This window comes from Nerophis ophidion, linkage group LG06 (assembly GCF_033978795.1).
Source record: "Nerophis ophidion isolate RoL-2023_Sa linkage group LG06, RoL_Noph_v1.0, whole genome shotgun sequence".
In the NCBI taxonomy this organism is placed as follows: Eukaryota; Metazoa; Chordata; class Actinopteri; order Syngnathiformes; family Syngnathidae; genus Nerophis; species Nerophis ophidion.
The window spans coordinates 16229012-16244011 of NC_084616.1; the positions used below are offsets into that span (position 1 = coordinate 16229012).

At 42.1% G+C, this 15000-nt stretch overlaps 1 protein-coding gene across 1 annotated transcript in view; it reads left to right on the forward strand.

Annotated features, from left to right (window-relative positions):
- itpr3 (inositol 1,4,5-trisphosphate receptor, type 3) overlaps positions 1-15000 on the forward strand; it is a 140654-nt gene that overhangs the window by 120200 nt on the left and 5454 nt on the right. Inside the window, exons 49-55 of the mRNA XM_061902779.1 lie at positions 281-400; positions 470-645; positions 5205-5369; positions 5430-5619; positions 5674-5763; positions 11991-12109; positions 14097-14262. Of these exons, the coding sequence (XP_061758763.1) occupies positions 281-400; positions 470-645; positions 5205-5369; positions 5430-5619; positions 5674-5763; positions 11991-12109; positions 14097-14262 (1026 nt within the window). The remainder of the gene's footprint in view (positions 1-280; positions 401-469; positions 646-5204; positions 5370-5429; positions 5620-5673; positions 5764-11990; positions 12110-14096; positions 14263-15000) is intronic.

Sequence of the window (15000 nt, forward strand, 5' to 3'; positions counted from 1 at the left end):
TATGCCTCCACAACCTGTAGAAAGGGTGGTCCCCACAAGTCCTGAACAACAACTTGGTCCCCATTCCAAAAAGTTTACCAGTACGTGTGAGTGTGTGTGTGTGTTCTGGCAATTCCGACTTAATGGGAACATCAGTCTGTTTACACAGTCACCTTTACGGGACTTCTGACGAATGGGGACATAAAAAACAGGTCCCCTAAGGGTGGTCCCCACAAGTCCCGGTCAACAAATTTGTCCCCATTCCAAATGATAACCAGTGTGTGTGTGGTGTGTGTTGCAGGCATGCCGGTGTTGTACTGGTTCTCCGGGAAGATGTCTCTATGGGGAACCATCTCCTTCAACCTGGCCGTCTTCATCAACCTCATCATCGCCTTCTTCTACCCCTACAACTCAGGACAAGGTGGAGCGGAGTGTGCGGTCATGTGACCTCACTCTCATTTTAACTCCTCCTCCTTTCTCTGGTCTCCAGCCGGCGCCATCGACGACTCCCTGCTGCTGATGCTGTTCTGGATTCTGATTGGCCTGTCCGTGCTGGCCTTGCTCTCGCAGCGTTATGGCCTGCAGCCGCTCACTCTGGCGCTCATCCTGAGGTCCATCTACCACCTGGGCATCGGAAACACGCTCATCCTGCTTGGGGCGCTCAACGTAAGACACGTTGAATCTCATGGTTTTAGTGTTTCAATTAAGTGTATTTGTGTGTGGTGATAGTTCAGTGGGGTCCAAAGTGTGGCCCGGGGGCCCCCAGATCATTTTTTAATGGCCCCTAAACCATTGCTAGCATTCCGATGTTAGAATGATAGCTTTTCTTTGTGCAAATTCTGCACCTCAGCGTCAAATATTTCATCACGTAAAGGAAGGTGTTTAGGGCAGACCAGTAGGAGGGCACGGGGAAGACCCAGGACACGTTGGGAAGACTATGTCTACCGGCAGGCCTGGGAACTCCTCGGGATGGCCTGGGAACTCCTCGGGATCCCCCAGGAGGAGCTGGGCGAAAGTGGCTGGGGAGAGGGAAGCCCGGGCTGCCCTGCTTAGGCTGCTGCCCCCGCGACCCGACCTCGGATAATTGGAAGAAGACAGATGAATGGATGGTAAAGCAAGGGTGTCAAATCCATTTTAGATCGGGGGCCACGTGGAGAAAAAAGCTACTCCCAAGTGGGCCGCACTGGTAAATCACGGCATGATAACTCAGAAATAAAGACAAATTCTGATTGTTTTCTTTTTTAAAAATAGAACAAGCACATTCTGAAAATGTACAAATCATATTGTTGTTGTGTTTGTTTTTTTTTTACACTTACATCCATCCATCCATCCATTTCCTACCGCTTGTCCCGTTCGGGGTAGCGTGGGGTGCTGAAGCCTATCTCAGCTGTTTACACTTAAATGCTGCGGTTTAATTTAAATAATAAAATTTAATGTTCATCAGTCACACACAGTGGTGTTCATTTTCAATCTATTAAGATAAAAAAAATGGTATCAAAATCAAATAACAGTATGCTGTTTATGTAGTTTGATCATTTTCCTCAGCATAATCTATACAAAGATACAAAGAATTGCTATTGCGACATCCAGTGGACACATTTAGAACTGCAGTTTCTTTCATTCAAAAATTCCTGGTACATTTTTGTACTTGGCAAACTCATCCTGGGGGCGGTATAGCTCGGTTGGTAGAGTGGTTCCAGGTTCGATCCCCGCTTCCGCCATCCTAGTCACTGCCGTTGTGTCCTTGGGCAAAACACTTTACCCACCTTCCCCCATTGCCACACACGCTGGTTTAAATGCAACTTATATATTGGGTTTTACTATGTAAAAGCACTTTGAGTGACTAGAGAAAATTGCTATATAAATATAATTCTTTCACTTTCTCTATCCGCGGGCCGTACGTTTGACACCCCTGACGTTAAAGCATGCTACCTGTTAGCATGCTAAAATCTTTTTAGCTAGTTTAATAGGTATACACAAGTCATATTTTGGTACTGGATGTATGCCAACATTATCATGCTCGCATTTATATACAAGCATGGGAATTTTCCGCGAAAATCCGCATTTTTAAACATAAATTTTCACGTCAAAATATGTTTTTTTTTTAAAATGAAAAATCAAAAGCACATTGGTGAGGTCACACACTGATGTTGGTCAAGAAGGCCTGGCTCTCAGTCTCTGTTCTAATTCATCCCAAAGGTGTATAGCGGTATAGCTCGGTTGGAAGAGCGGCCGTGTCAGCAACTTGAGGGTTGCAGGTTCGATTCCCGCTTCCGCCATCCTAGTCACTGCCGTTGTGTCCTTGGGCAAGACACTTTACCCACCTGCTCCCAGTGCCACCCACACTGGTTTAAAAAAATGTAACTTAGATATTGGGTTTCACTATGTAAAGCGCTTTGAGTCGCTAGAGAAAAGCGCTATATAAATATAATTCACTTCACTTCACTATCGGGTTCAGGTCAGGACTCTGTGCAGGCCAGTAAAGTTCATCCCCACCAGACTCTATCATGCAGGTCTTTATGGACCTTGCGTTGTCATGTTAGAAGAGGAATAGGCCCGCTACAAACTGTTCCCACAAGGTTCGGGAGCGTGGAATTGTCCAAAACGTTTTGTAAGTTCCTTTCACTGGAACTAAGGGGCCAAGCCCAACTCCTGGAAAAAAAAAAAAAACACACCATAATTCCTCCTCCACAAAATTTCACACTCTGCACAATGCAGTCCGAAATGTAGCGTTGTCCTGGCAACGTCCAAACCCAGACTCGCGCATCAGATAGCCAGATGGAAAAGCGTGATTCATCACTCCAGAGAAGGTGTCTCCACTGCTCTAGAGTGAAGTGCGGTGAATTATATTTATATAGCGCTTTTCTCTAGTGACGCAAAGCGCTTTACATAGTGAAACCCAATATCTAAGTTGCATTTAAACCAGTGTGGGTGTGGCACAGGGAGCAGGTGGGTATAAAGTCTTGCCCAAGGACACAACGACAGTAACTACGATGGCAGAAACTGGAACCCTCAAGTTGCTGGCAAGGCCAAGCTACCAACCGAGCCATACCGCCCCACACAGAGTGGGGGCGGTATGGCAGAGTCCAGTGGCATCCCACGCTTTGCATTGGACTTGGTGATTTATGGCTTAGATGGAGTTGCTCGGCCATGGAGACCTACTCCATGACGCTCTCTGCGTACTGTACGTGGGCTAATCGAAAGGTCACATCAAGTTCGGAGCTCTGAAAGTGCAGAAAGTCTTTGCACTATGCACTTCGGCATCCGCTGTTCCCCTCTCCGTCAGTTTACCTGGCCTACCACTTGGTGGCTGAGTTGCTGTTGTTCCCAAAAACTCTTCACTTTTTCTTATGATAAAGCCGACAGTTGACTTTGGAATATTTAGGAGCGAAGAAAATTTCACGACTGGATTTTTTTGCACAGGTGGCATTCTATTACAGTTCCACGCTGGAAATCACTGAAAGCGGCCCGTTCTTTCACAAGTGTTTGTACAAACCCTGTTTCCATATGAGTTGAGAAATTGTGTTAGATGTAAATATAAACGGAATACAATGATTTGCAAATCCTTTTCAACTTGTATTCAGTTAAATATGCTACAAAGACAAGATATTTGATGTCCAAACTCAAAGACTTTTTTTTGCAAATAATAATTAACTTAGAATTTCATGGCTGCAACACGTGCCAAAGTAGTTGGGAAAGGGCATGTTCACCACTGTGTTACATCACCTTTTCTTTTAACAACACTCAATTAACATTTGGGAACTGAGGAAACTAATTGTTGAAGCTTTGAAAGTGGAATTCATTCCCATTCTTGTTTTATGTAGAGCTTCAGTCGTTCAACAGTCCGAGGTCTCCGCTGTCGTATTTTACGCTTCATAATGCGCCACACATTTTCGATGGGAGACATGTCTGGACTGCAGGCGGGCCAGGAAATTACCCGCACTCTTCTTTAACGGAGCCACGCTGTTGTAACAGGTGCTGAATGTGGCTTGGCATTGTCTTGCTGAAATAAGCAGGGGCGTCCATGAAAAACACTGCGCTTAGATGGCAGCATATGTTGTTCCAAAACCTGTATGTACCTTTCAGCATTAATGGTGCCTTCACAGATGTGTAAATTACCCATGCCTTGGGCATTAATGCACCCCCATACCATCACAGATGCTGGCTTTTGAACTTTGCGTCGATAACAGTCTGGATGGCTCGCTTGCCCTTTGGTCCGGATGACACGATGTCGAATATTTCCAAAAACAATTGTAAATGTGGACTCGTCACACCACGGAACACTTTTCCACTATGCATCAGTCCATCTTAGATGATCTAGGGCCCAGAGAAACAGGCGGCGTTTCTGGATGTTGTTGATAAATGGCTTTTGCTTTGCATAGTAGAGCTTTAATTTGCACTTACAGATGTAGTGACAAATATTTTGTGACAGTGGTTTTCTGAAGTGTTCCTGAGTCCATGTGGTGATATCCTTTAGAGATTGATGTCGGTTTTTGGTACAGTGCCGTCTGAGGGATCGAAGGTCACGGTCATTCAATGTGGCTTTCCGGCCATGCCGCTCACGCGGAGTGATTTCTCCAGATTCTCTGAATCTTTTGATGATATTAAAGACCGTAGATGTTGAAATCCCTACATTTCTTGCAATTGCACTTTGAGAAACGTTGTTCTTAAACTTTTTGACTATTTGCTCACGCAGTTGTGGACAAAGGGGTGTACCTCGCCCCATCCTTTCTTGTAAAAGACTGAGCATTTTTTGGGAAGCTGTTTTTATACCCAATCATGGCACCCACCTGTTCCCAATTAGCCTGCACACCTGTGGGATGTTCCAAATAAGTGTTTGATGAGCATTCCTCAACTTTATCAGTATTTATTGCCACCTTTCCCAACTTCTTTGTCATGTGTTGCTGGCATCAAATTCTAAAGTTAATGATTATTTGCAAAAAAATACAAATGTTTATCAGTTTGAACATCAAATATGTTGTCTTTGTAGCATATTCAACTGAATATGGGTTGAAAATGATTTGCAAATCATTGTATTCCGTTTATATTTACATCTAACACAATTTCCCAACTCATATGGAAACGGGGTTTGTAGAAACAGTCTCCGTGCCTAAGTGTTTGATTTTAGGACTCCTTATTCTCATCATTTGGATGGTTGTCTAAATACTTTTGGCAGTATAGTGGTCACAGCGAGGTCGGGTCTAAGGCGATGGGTTGTGTTGCAGCTGATCAACAAGGTGGTGTTCGTGGTGAGCTTCGTGGGCAACAACGGCACCTTCATCATGGGCTACAAGGCCATGGTGATGGACGTGGAGTTCCTCTACCACCTGGCCTACGTGCTCACCTCCACGCTGGGCCTCTTCGTCCACGAGCTCTTCTACAGCATCCTGGTAGGCGCTAACGTGCTAACGGCGCCCCTGACCCCGGCCTGACCTGCGCTCCGCTTGCAGCTGTTCGACCTGATCTACCGCGAGGAGACGCTCTTCAACGTGATCAAGAGCGTGACGCGCAACGGGCGCTCCATCCTGCTGACGGCGCTGCTCGCCCTCATCCTGGTCTACCTCTTCTCCATCGTGGGCTTCCTGTGCCTCAAGGAGGACTTCATCATGGAGGTGGACCCGCTGCCGCAGATCGCCCAAGGTAAGCCGGAGGGGTCACGCGGCGGAACGGCTAACTAACGCTCCGCCTCTTCAGCTCCGGAGCAGGGCGCCGCAGCCTCGCAGGAGTTACCCCGGTCCTGTTCTGCCGACGGCGTCAGCTGCACGGCCGAGGCCGAAGACGAAGGTGCAGGCTTTTGTTTGTTACATGAAATACATCTGAAGGTGCAGACGTTTGTTTGTTGGAGTGGACTTGTGCCGTTTTTTCAATTTGAGAAAAAAAAAACCCGGTGGTCCTGCTTCCTCTTCGCTTTTGTAGTTCTTGCGTCAGACAATATATTTCTGTTGTTTACAATACATGAAATACATCTGAAGGTGCAGACGTTTATTTGTTGGAGTGGACTTGTGCCGTTTAAGTGGGCTTGTGCCGTTTTTTCAATCTGAGAAAAAAAAACGGTGGTCTGCTTCCTTTCACTTTTGTAGTTCTTGGGTCAGACAATATCTTTCTGTTGAATACAATACATGAAATACATCTGAAGGTGCAGACGTTTGTTTGTTGGAGTAGACTTGTGCCGTTTTCTCGATCTGAGAAAAAAAGCGGTGCCTGGAGGGGGGGTCTGGTCCTGCTTCCTCTCCGCTTTCGTAGTTCTTGGGTCAGACAATATCTTTCTGTTGTTTGCAATGCATGAAATATATCTGAAGGTGCAGAATTTTGTTTGTTGGAGTGGACTTGTGCCGTTTTCTCAATCTGAGGGAAAAACAACGGCAGTCCTGCTCCCTCTTCGCTTTTGTAGTTCTTGGGTCAGACAATATCTTTCTGTTCATTATAATACATTAAATACATCTGAAGGTGCAGACATTTGTTTGTTGGAGTGGACTTGTGCTGCTTTCTCAATCTGAGAAAAAAAGCGGTGCCTGGAGGGGGGGATCTGGTCCTGTTTCCTCTTCGCTTTCGTAGTTCTTGGGTCAGACAATATCTTTTTGTTGTTTACAATGCATGAAATACATCTGAAGGTGCATACTTTTGTTTGTTGGAGTGGACTTGTGCCGTTTTCTCAATCTGAGAAAAAAAAACAGCGGTCCTGCTTCCTCTTCGCTTTTGTAGTTCTTGGGTCAGACACTAACTTTCTGTTGTTTACAATACATGAAATACATCTGAAGGTGCAGACTTTTGTTTGTTGGGGTGGACTTGTGCCCTTTTCTCAATCTGAGAAAAAAAGCAGTGTCTGGAGGGGAGTCTGGTCCTGCTTCCTCTTCGCTTTTGTAGTTCTAGGGTCAGACAATATCTTTCTGTTGTTTACAATACATGAAATACATCTGAAGGTGCATACTTTTGTTTGTTGGAGTGGACTTGTGCCGTTTTCTCAATCTGAGAAAAAAAAACAGCGGTCCTGCTTCCTCTTCGCTTTTGTAGTTCTTGGGTCAGACACTAACTTTCTGTTGTTTACAATACATGAAATACATCTGAAGGTGCAGACTTTTGTTTGTTGGGGTGGACTTGTGCCCTTTTCTCAATCTGAGAAAAAAAGCAGTGTCTGGAGGGGAGTCTGGTCCTGCTTCCTCTTCGCTTTTGTAGTTCTAGGGTCAGACAATATCTTTCTGTTGTTTACAATACATGAAATACATCTGAAGGTGCAGACGTTTGTTTGTTGGAGTGGACTTGTGCCGTTTTTTCAATTTGAGAAAAAAAAAACCCGGTGGTCCTGCTTCCTCTTCGCTTTTGTAGTTCTTGCGTCAGACAATATATTTCTGTTGTTTACAATACATGAAATACATCTGAAGGTGCAGACGTTTATTTGTTGGAGTGGACTTGTGCCGTTTAAGTGGGCTTGTGCCGTTTTTTCAATCTGAGAAAAAAAAACGGTGGTCTGCTTCCTTTCACTTTTGTAGTTCTTGGGTCAGACAATATCTTTCTGTTGAATACAATACATGAAATACATCTGAAGGTGCAGACGTTTGTTTGTTGGAGTAGACTTGTGCCGTTTTCTCGATCTGAGAAAAAAAGCGGTGCCTGGAGGGGGGGTCTGGTCCTGCTTCCTCTCCGCTTTCGTAGTTCTTGGGTCAGACAATATCTTTCTGTTGTTTGCAATGCATGAAATATATCTGAAGGTGCAGAATTTTGTTTGTTGGAGTGGACTTGTGCCGTTTTCTCAATCTGAGGGAAAAACAACGGCAGTCCTGCTCCCTCTTCGCTTTTGTAGTTCTTGGGTCAGACTATATCTTTCTGTTCATTATAATACATTAAATACATCTGAAGGTGCAGACATTTGTTTGTTGGAGTGGACTTGTGCCAATTTCTCAATCTGAGAAAAAAAAACGGTGGTCCTGCTTCCTTTCGCTTTTGTAGTTCTTGGGTTAGACAATATTTTTCTGTTGATTACAATACATGAAATACATCTGAAGGTGCAGACGTTTGTTTGTTGGAGTGGACTTGTGCTGCTTTCTCAATCTGAGAAAAAAAGCGGTGCCTGGAGGGGGGGGTCATGTCCTGTTTCCTCTTCGCTTTCGTAGTTCTTGGGTCAGACAATATCTTTTTGTTGTTTACAATGCATGAAATACATCTGAAGGTGCATACTTTTGTTTGTTGGAGTGGACTTGTGCCGTTTTCTCAATCTGAGAAAAAAAAACAGCGGTCCTGCTTCCTCTTCGCTTTTGTAGTTCTTGGGTCAGACACTAACTTTCTGTTGTTTACAATACATGAAATACATCTGAAGGTGCAGACTTTTGTTTGTTGGGGTGGACTTGTGCCCTTTTCTCAATCTGAGAAAAAAAGCAGTGTCTGGAGGGGAGTCTGGTCCTGCTTCCTCTTCGCTTTTGTGGTTCTGGGGTCAGACAATATCTTTCTGTTGTTTACAATACATGAAATACATCTGAAGGTGCATACTTTTGTTTGTTGGAGTGGACTTGTGCCGTTTTCCTAATCTGAGGGGGGGGGGGGGGGGGGACGGCGGTCCTGCTTCCTCTTCGCTTTTGTAATTCTTGGGTCAGACACTAACTTTCTGTTGTTTACAATACATGAAATACATCTGAATGTGCAGACTTTTGTTTGTTGGGGTGGACTTGTGCCGTTTTCTCGATCTGATGGGGGAAAAAACGGTGGTCCTGCTTCCTTTTTGCTTTTGTAGTTCTTGGGTCAGACACTATCTTTCTGTTGTTTACAATACATGAAATACATCTGAAGGTGCAGACTTTTGTTTGTTGGAGTGGACTTGTGCCGTTTTCTTAATCTGAGAAAAAAAACGGTGGTCCTGCTTCCTCTTCGCTTTTGTAGTTCTTGGGTCAGACAATATATTTCTGTTGTTTACAATACATGAAATACATCTGAAGGTGCAGACGTTTGTTTGTTGGAGTGGACTTGTGCCGTTTTCGCAATCTGAGAAAAAAAAATGGTGGTCCTGCTTCCTCTTCGCTTTTGTAGTTCTTGGGTCAGACAATATATTTCTGTTGTTTACAATACATGAAATACATCTGAAGGTCCATACTTTTGTTTGTTGGGGTGGACTTGTGCCGCTTTCTCAATCTGAGAAAAAAAGCGGTGCCTGGAGGGGGGGTCTGGTCCTGTTTCCTCTTCGCTTTCGTAGTTCTTGGGTCAGACAATATATTTTTGTTGTTTACAATGCATGAAATACATCTGAAGGTGCATAATTTTGTTTGTTGGAGTGGACTTGTGCCGTTTTCTCAATCTGAGAAAAAAAAACAGCATTCCTGCTTCCTCTTCGCTTTTGTAGTTCTTGGGTCAGACACTAACTTTCTGTTATTTACAATACATGGAATACATCTGAAGGTGCAGACTTTTGTTTGTTGGGGTGGACTTGTGCCCTTTTCTCAATCTGAGAAAAAAAGCGGTGTCTGGAGGGGAGTCTGGTCCTGCTTCCTCTTCGCATTTGTAGTTCTTGGGTCAGACAATATCTTTCTGTTGTTTACGATACATGAAATCCATCTGAAGGTGCAGACTTTTGTTGGTGGAGTGGACTTGTGCCATTTTCTCAATCTGAGAAAAAAAAAACGGTGGTCCTGCTTCCTCTTCGCTTTTGTAGTTCTTGGGTCAGACACTATCATTTTGTTGTTTACGATACATGAAATCCATCTGAAGGTGCAGACTTTTGTTGGTGGAGTGGACTTGTGCTGTTTTCTCAATCTGAGAAAAAAAACGGTGGTCCGGCTTCCTCTTCGCTTTTGCAGTTCTTGGGTCAGACAACATCTTTCTGTTGTTTACAATACATGAAATACATCTGAAGGTGCAGACGTTTGTTTGTTGGAGTGGACTTGTGCCGTTTTCTCGATCTGAGGGGAAAAAACGGTGGTCCTGCTTCCTTTTCGCTTTTGCAGTTTTTGGGTCAGACAATATCTTTCTGTTGATTACAATGCATGAAATACATTTGAAGGTGCTGACGTTTGTTTGTTGTGGTGGATTTGTGCCGTTTTCTCAATCTGAGGGCGGTCAAAGTGTCAGGATAATATCTTGGGCGAATCGTCATTAGTGAGCACGACATTCAGGGATGGCAAACTGACTGTTGATCCATCTCATCAATAAATAGTCACCGTAAGAAAAGAATACGAAGCAACTAAAACAGAAAAAATTACTATTTGTTTTGAATCAATCAAAACAAATCAAATTGATTCTGGGAATATTAGGAATTGAGTTGGAATGGGAATAAATGATCACAGTTTGGATGTAATACTTCATTAGACTTTTTGGAATGGTAGTAATTGAAAAAATATGTGATTAAAACATGAAGAGTACATTTGATAAAAAGAAGTAGAGCAACTACAGATTTACAAAACTTAGGATCGACGTTCACGATCATTGAGAAGACCTACACATAAAATACAAATTAAAAACTATACTAATTCAATCAATCAATGTTTACTTATATAGCCCTAAATCACTAGTGTCTCAAAGGGCTGCACAAACCACTACGACATCCTCGGTAGGCCCACATAAGGGCAAGGAAAACTCACACCCAGTGGGACGTCGGTGACAATGATGACTATGAGAAACCTTGGAGAGGACCACATATGTCGGCAATCCCCCCCCCCCCCCCCCCCCCCCCCCAGCCGGCCGCTCTACCCACTATGCCATGCCGCCTGCCTTGAATTACTGCCGGGTCAAACTCGCTTCGCAAAATAATTAGCGCATGCTTAGTATTACCGCCTGGTCAAACTCCTGACGTCACGAGTGACACTTCTACTGTCATCATTTTCAAAATGGAGGAGGCTGATTTCAATACCGGTAATTTGAAATCGCATAAAGGGAAGAAGATTAAAAGCTATTCAGTAGGATTTAAGGTCCAAGCTTACATCACACTCAAATTTTTACTGCATGCCTTTGGTAAGTACCGGAGTGAGAAGAGGTTTTAAATTAATTAGCGCACCGGCGGCAATTCAAGGAAATACGGTAATACTTATTAAATACGGCCGTAGAGCGGCCGTGCCAGCAACTTGAGGGTTCCAGGTTCGATCCCCGCTGCCACCATCCTAGTCCCTGCCGTTGTGTCCTTGGGCAAGACACTTTACCCACCTGCCCCCAGTGCCACCCACACTGGTTTAAACGTAACTTAGATATTGGGTTTCACTATGTAAAGCACTTTGATTCACTAGAGAAAAGCGCTATATAAATATAATTCACATTCACTTTATTAAATGCAATACTAATTAAATATAATACTAATTAAATATAATGCTTATTAAAAACAATACTATTAATTATGATACTAATTAAATATAATAATTATTAAATATAATACTATTAAAAACAATACTAATAAAATATAATACTATTAAATACAATACTAATAAAATATAATACTTATTAAATACAATACTAATTAATTACAATTATATCAAATACAATACTGTTAACTACAATACTAATAAATACAATGCTTATTAAATACAACACTAATTAAATCAAATACTAATTAAATAAAATACTACTTCAATACAATACTAGTTCAATACAATACAAAAGCAATATACTACTTGTTAAATACAATACTAATAAATACAATACTAGTTTATACAATACTAGTTAAATAAATCCATCCATTCATCCATTTTCTACCGCTTGTCCCTTTCGGGGTCACAAGGGTGCTCGAGCCTATCTCAGCTGCATTGGGGCGGAAGGCAGCGTACACCCTGGACAAGTCGCAATGTCATCAAATACAATACTAAAGGAACCAACAAATTAAGAAAAGCCTCAATATTAATAACAATTTCAATAAGCTGTTTAATGTTTTTAGTACAAAAATGTATAATTTTTTTCAATAATCAATTTTGCATAAAATTTGCATGTAATATTTCTAAACTCAATTCTTGAGAATTATGAATTGATTTAGAATCGTAATAAATAAAAGTTATGATTTGGATATTTTACAGTGTACCTAACTCAGACATGCTTGTGTTTGTCCGCAGATGAGGCCACCTCAGAGCGAGCGTGCGACACGCTGCTCATGTGCATCGTCACCGTCCTGAATCACGGTCTGAGGAACGGCGGCGGCGTGGGCGACGTCCTCCGCCAGCCGTCCAAGAACGTAAAGACTCGCTTTGTTTAGCGTGTGTGTGTTTCCTAATGATTTGGCCGTCAATCTTTGGCCACCGAACCTTTCCCACCGATCGGGGTGATGATTTGATTCAGAATCCATTCTAACAATGTATTATTTGGTAGAATAATTGTCAGGATCAAACACTGATGACATGTATTAAACAAGACCAGAAGCAAAGAATTAAACAGAGACAGGATTAAATTTGGCTCAATTTGAGGAGAGACGCATGGACACTGTACCCTCGTACAGTGTCTCAGCACGCTCTGCCAAAAGATTGCACTCCTTCTTTTATTTGGACCTTCCCTGACCACATGGCAACAGTTTCTTCCAAGGGGAACGGGGTCGTAAACAGCCATTGCCTTTGATTACAAAACGGTTCAAAAGAAAAGGTTGGTTCAAAAAAAGAGGTGGTAAAAGAGTTCAAAAAAAGTTTTGTAAAAGTGAAGTGAAGTGAATTATATTTATATAGCGCTTTTCTCTAGTGACTCAAAGCGTTTTACACAGTGAAATTCAATATCAAAGTTACATTTAAACCAGTGTGGGTGTCACTGGGCGCAGGTGGATAAAGTGTCTTGCCCAAGGACACAACGGCAGTGACTAGGATAGCGGAAGCGGGAATCGAACCTGGAACCCATTAAGTTGCTGGCACGGCCACTCTACCAACCGAGCTGTGCCGCCCCTCGTAAAACAGTTCAAAAAGAGGTTCGTAAAAGAGTTCAAAAAAGCGGTGCCTGTAGGGGAGTCAGGCCCTGCTTCCTCTCTGCGTTTGTAGTTCTTGCGTCAGACAATATCTTTCTGTTGATTACAATACATGAATGTTGCTTCCCATCCCAAACAGTGGAGTTTTACAAGCCTTCTTCTTGGTAGGTTCAAGGACAGCTTTCGGTCTTTTCACCGGGAACTCATTTCAACACAAAGTTTTTGTGATAACCTCGATAAAATTATTCTGACAATATTTCAAATACAGGTTACAAGTTAGAAATTTTCCTTCACCTTTTTTTTAACATGAATTCTTTCAAAAATGTAAATTGATTTTCAAAATATTCGGAATTGATTTAGAATAGTCCCAAAAAAGGAGGAATTTTTCACATTGACTGTGTGTTGCTTTTAAAAGTGCTCCCCCTCTGGTCGACATGTGAAATAACAAGTGTGTGTAAACATTTTAAGTGTTCCCCCTCTAGTCAACATATGAAATAACAAGTGTGTGTAAAACTTTGAAGTGCTCCCCGTCTGGTCAACATATGAAATAAGTGTGTGTAAACATTTTAAGTGCTCCCCCTCTGGTCAACATATGAAATAACAAGTGTGTGTAAACATTTTAAGTGCTCCCCCTCTAGTCAACATATGAAATAACAACTGCGTGTAAAACTTTGAAGTGCTCCCCTTCTGGCCAAAATATGAAATAACAAGTGTGTGTAAACATTTTAAGTGCTCCCCCTTTAGTCAACATATGAAATAACAAGTTTGTGTAAACATTTTAAGTGCTCCCCCTCCAGTCAACATATGAAATAACAAGTGTGTGTAAAACTTTGAAGTGCTCTCCCTCTGGTCAACATATGAAATAACAAGTGTGTTTAAACGTTTTAAGTGCTTCCCTTCTGGTCAACATAAAAAATAACAAGTGTGTACGAAGATTTTAAGTGCTCGCCTTCAGGTCAACATATGAAATAACAAGTGTGTGTAAGAAATTTAAATGTTCCCCCTTTGGCTAAAGTCTATTTAAAAAAAAAAAGAAATATGTATATAGAGACATCTGTAGTAACTTGAAGTAAATAATGAAGATTTAAAAACAATATAAACAAAACAGTATATACAATTTGACTAAAAGCGCATATTTTTGTATATTTGCAGAGTATGTATATATTATTAATGTTGTAAATACACATCTTTATATATCTAGAAAGGGTGGTCCTAAAGAGGTGGGCTTTTTTCGGAGGTAACAAATAGAAAAGTGTGTGTGTGTGCACCCACCTAGGAGCCGCTGTTTCCCGCCCGCGTGGTCTACGACTTATTGTTCTACTTCATCGTCATCATCATCGTCCTCAACCTGATCTTTGGCGTCATCATCGACACTTTTGCCGACCTGAGAAGCGAGAAGCAGAAGAAAGAAGAGATCCTGAAGACCACCTGTTTCATCTGTGGTCAGTCACTCTCCAATGACTCCAGTGTTTCCCCTGGAATATTTTGTTAGTTAAGGTAGTGTCTCCCGAGAAAGGGCGGACGGACGGGGAAGGGGATGGGTGGGTGTAAGGAACAGTGTAATTTGACCTGTCGCCACCATCACGTCTCCATCTCATCGCTGGGGGTAACAGACTACAGATTGTGTTGAAGTAGGCCGGCTTCTTCGCATGAAAAAACCTACAATTTTTGGTTGTGTTTTCCTCTGTGTGTGCTGAATGGCAATATATGATATACATCTCAATATTTTTTCCGTAAAGTAAAAACAAAACACAAAACAGTCCTAGTTACCTGTGATGCTAAGCATGTCATTATTTTGACTTAGTAAATATTGACTTATTAAGACAAAATAATGACTTACTGTAAATAAGCGTTAAAAGTGGGGCCACATGCTGACATATCCTCAACTCATCATGCTTAATTTATTACAGCATTTGGGAAGCCTGTAGTTGATTTTTATTATGTAAATGTTATATTTTTATTAACATGTGATAGCAGGGACGCTGCCATTCAAAACTAGGCGGCTACTTTACTAATGATTAATGTAACTATAGCTGAAAAAATAGTACAATAGCAATAGGAGAGACTATTCATCCCTGAACACCATGGAGTTCATGTAGGCTTTATGATGCACATACATTATTATATCAACTATCAGAGATAGAAACTCTTCATTTAACATAATGTACTTTTTTGCTGCT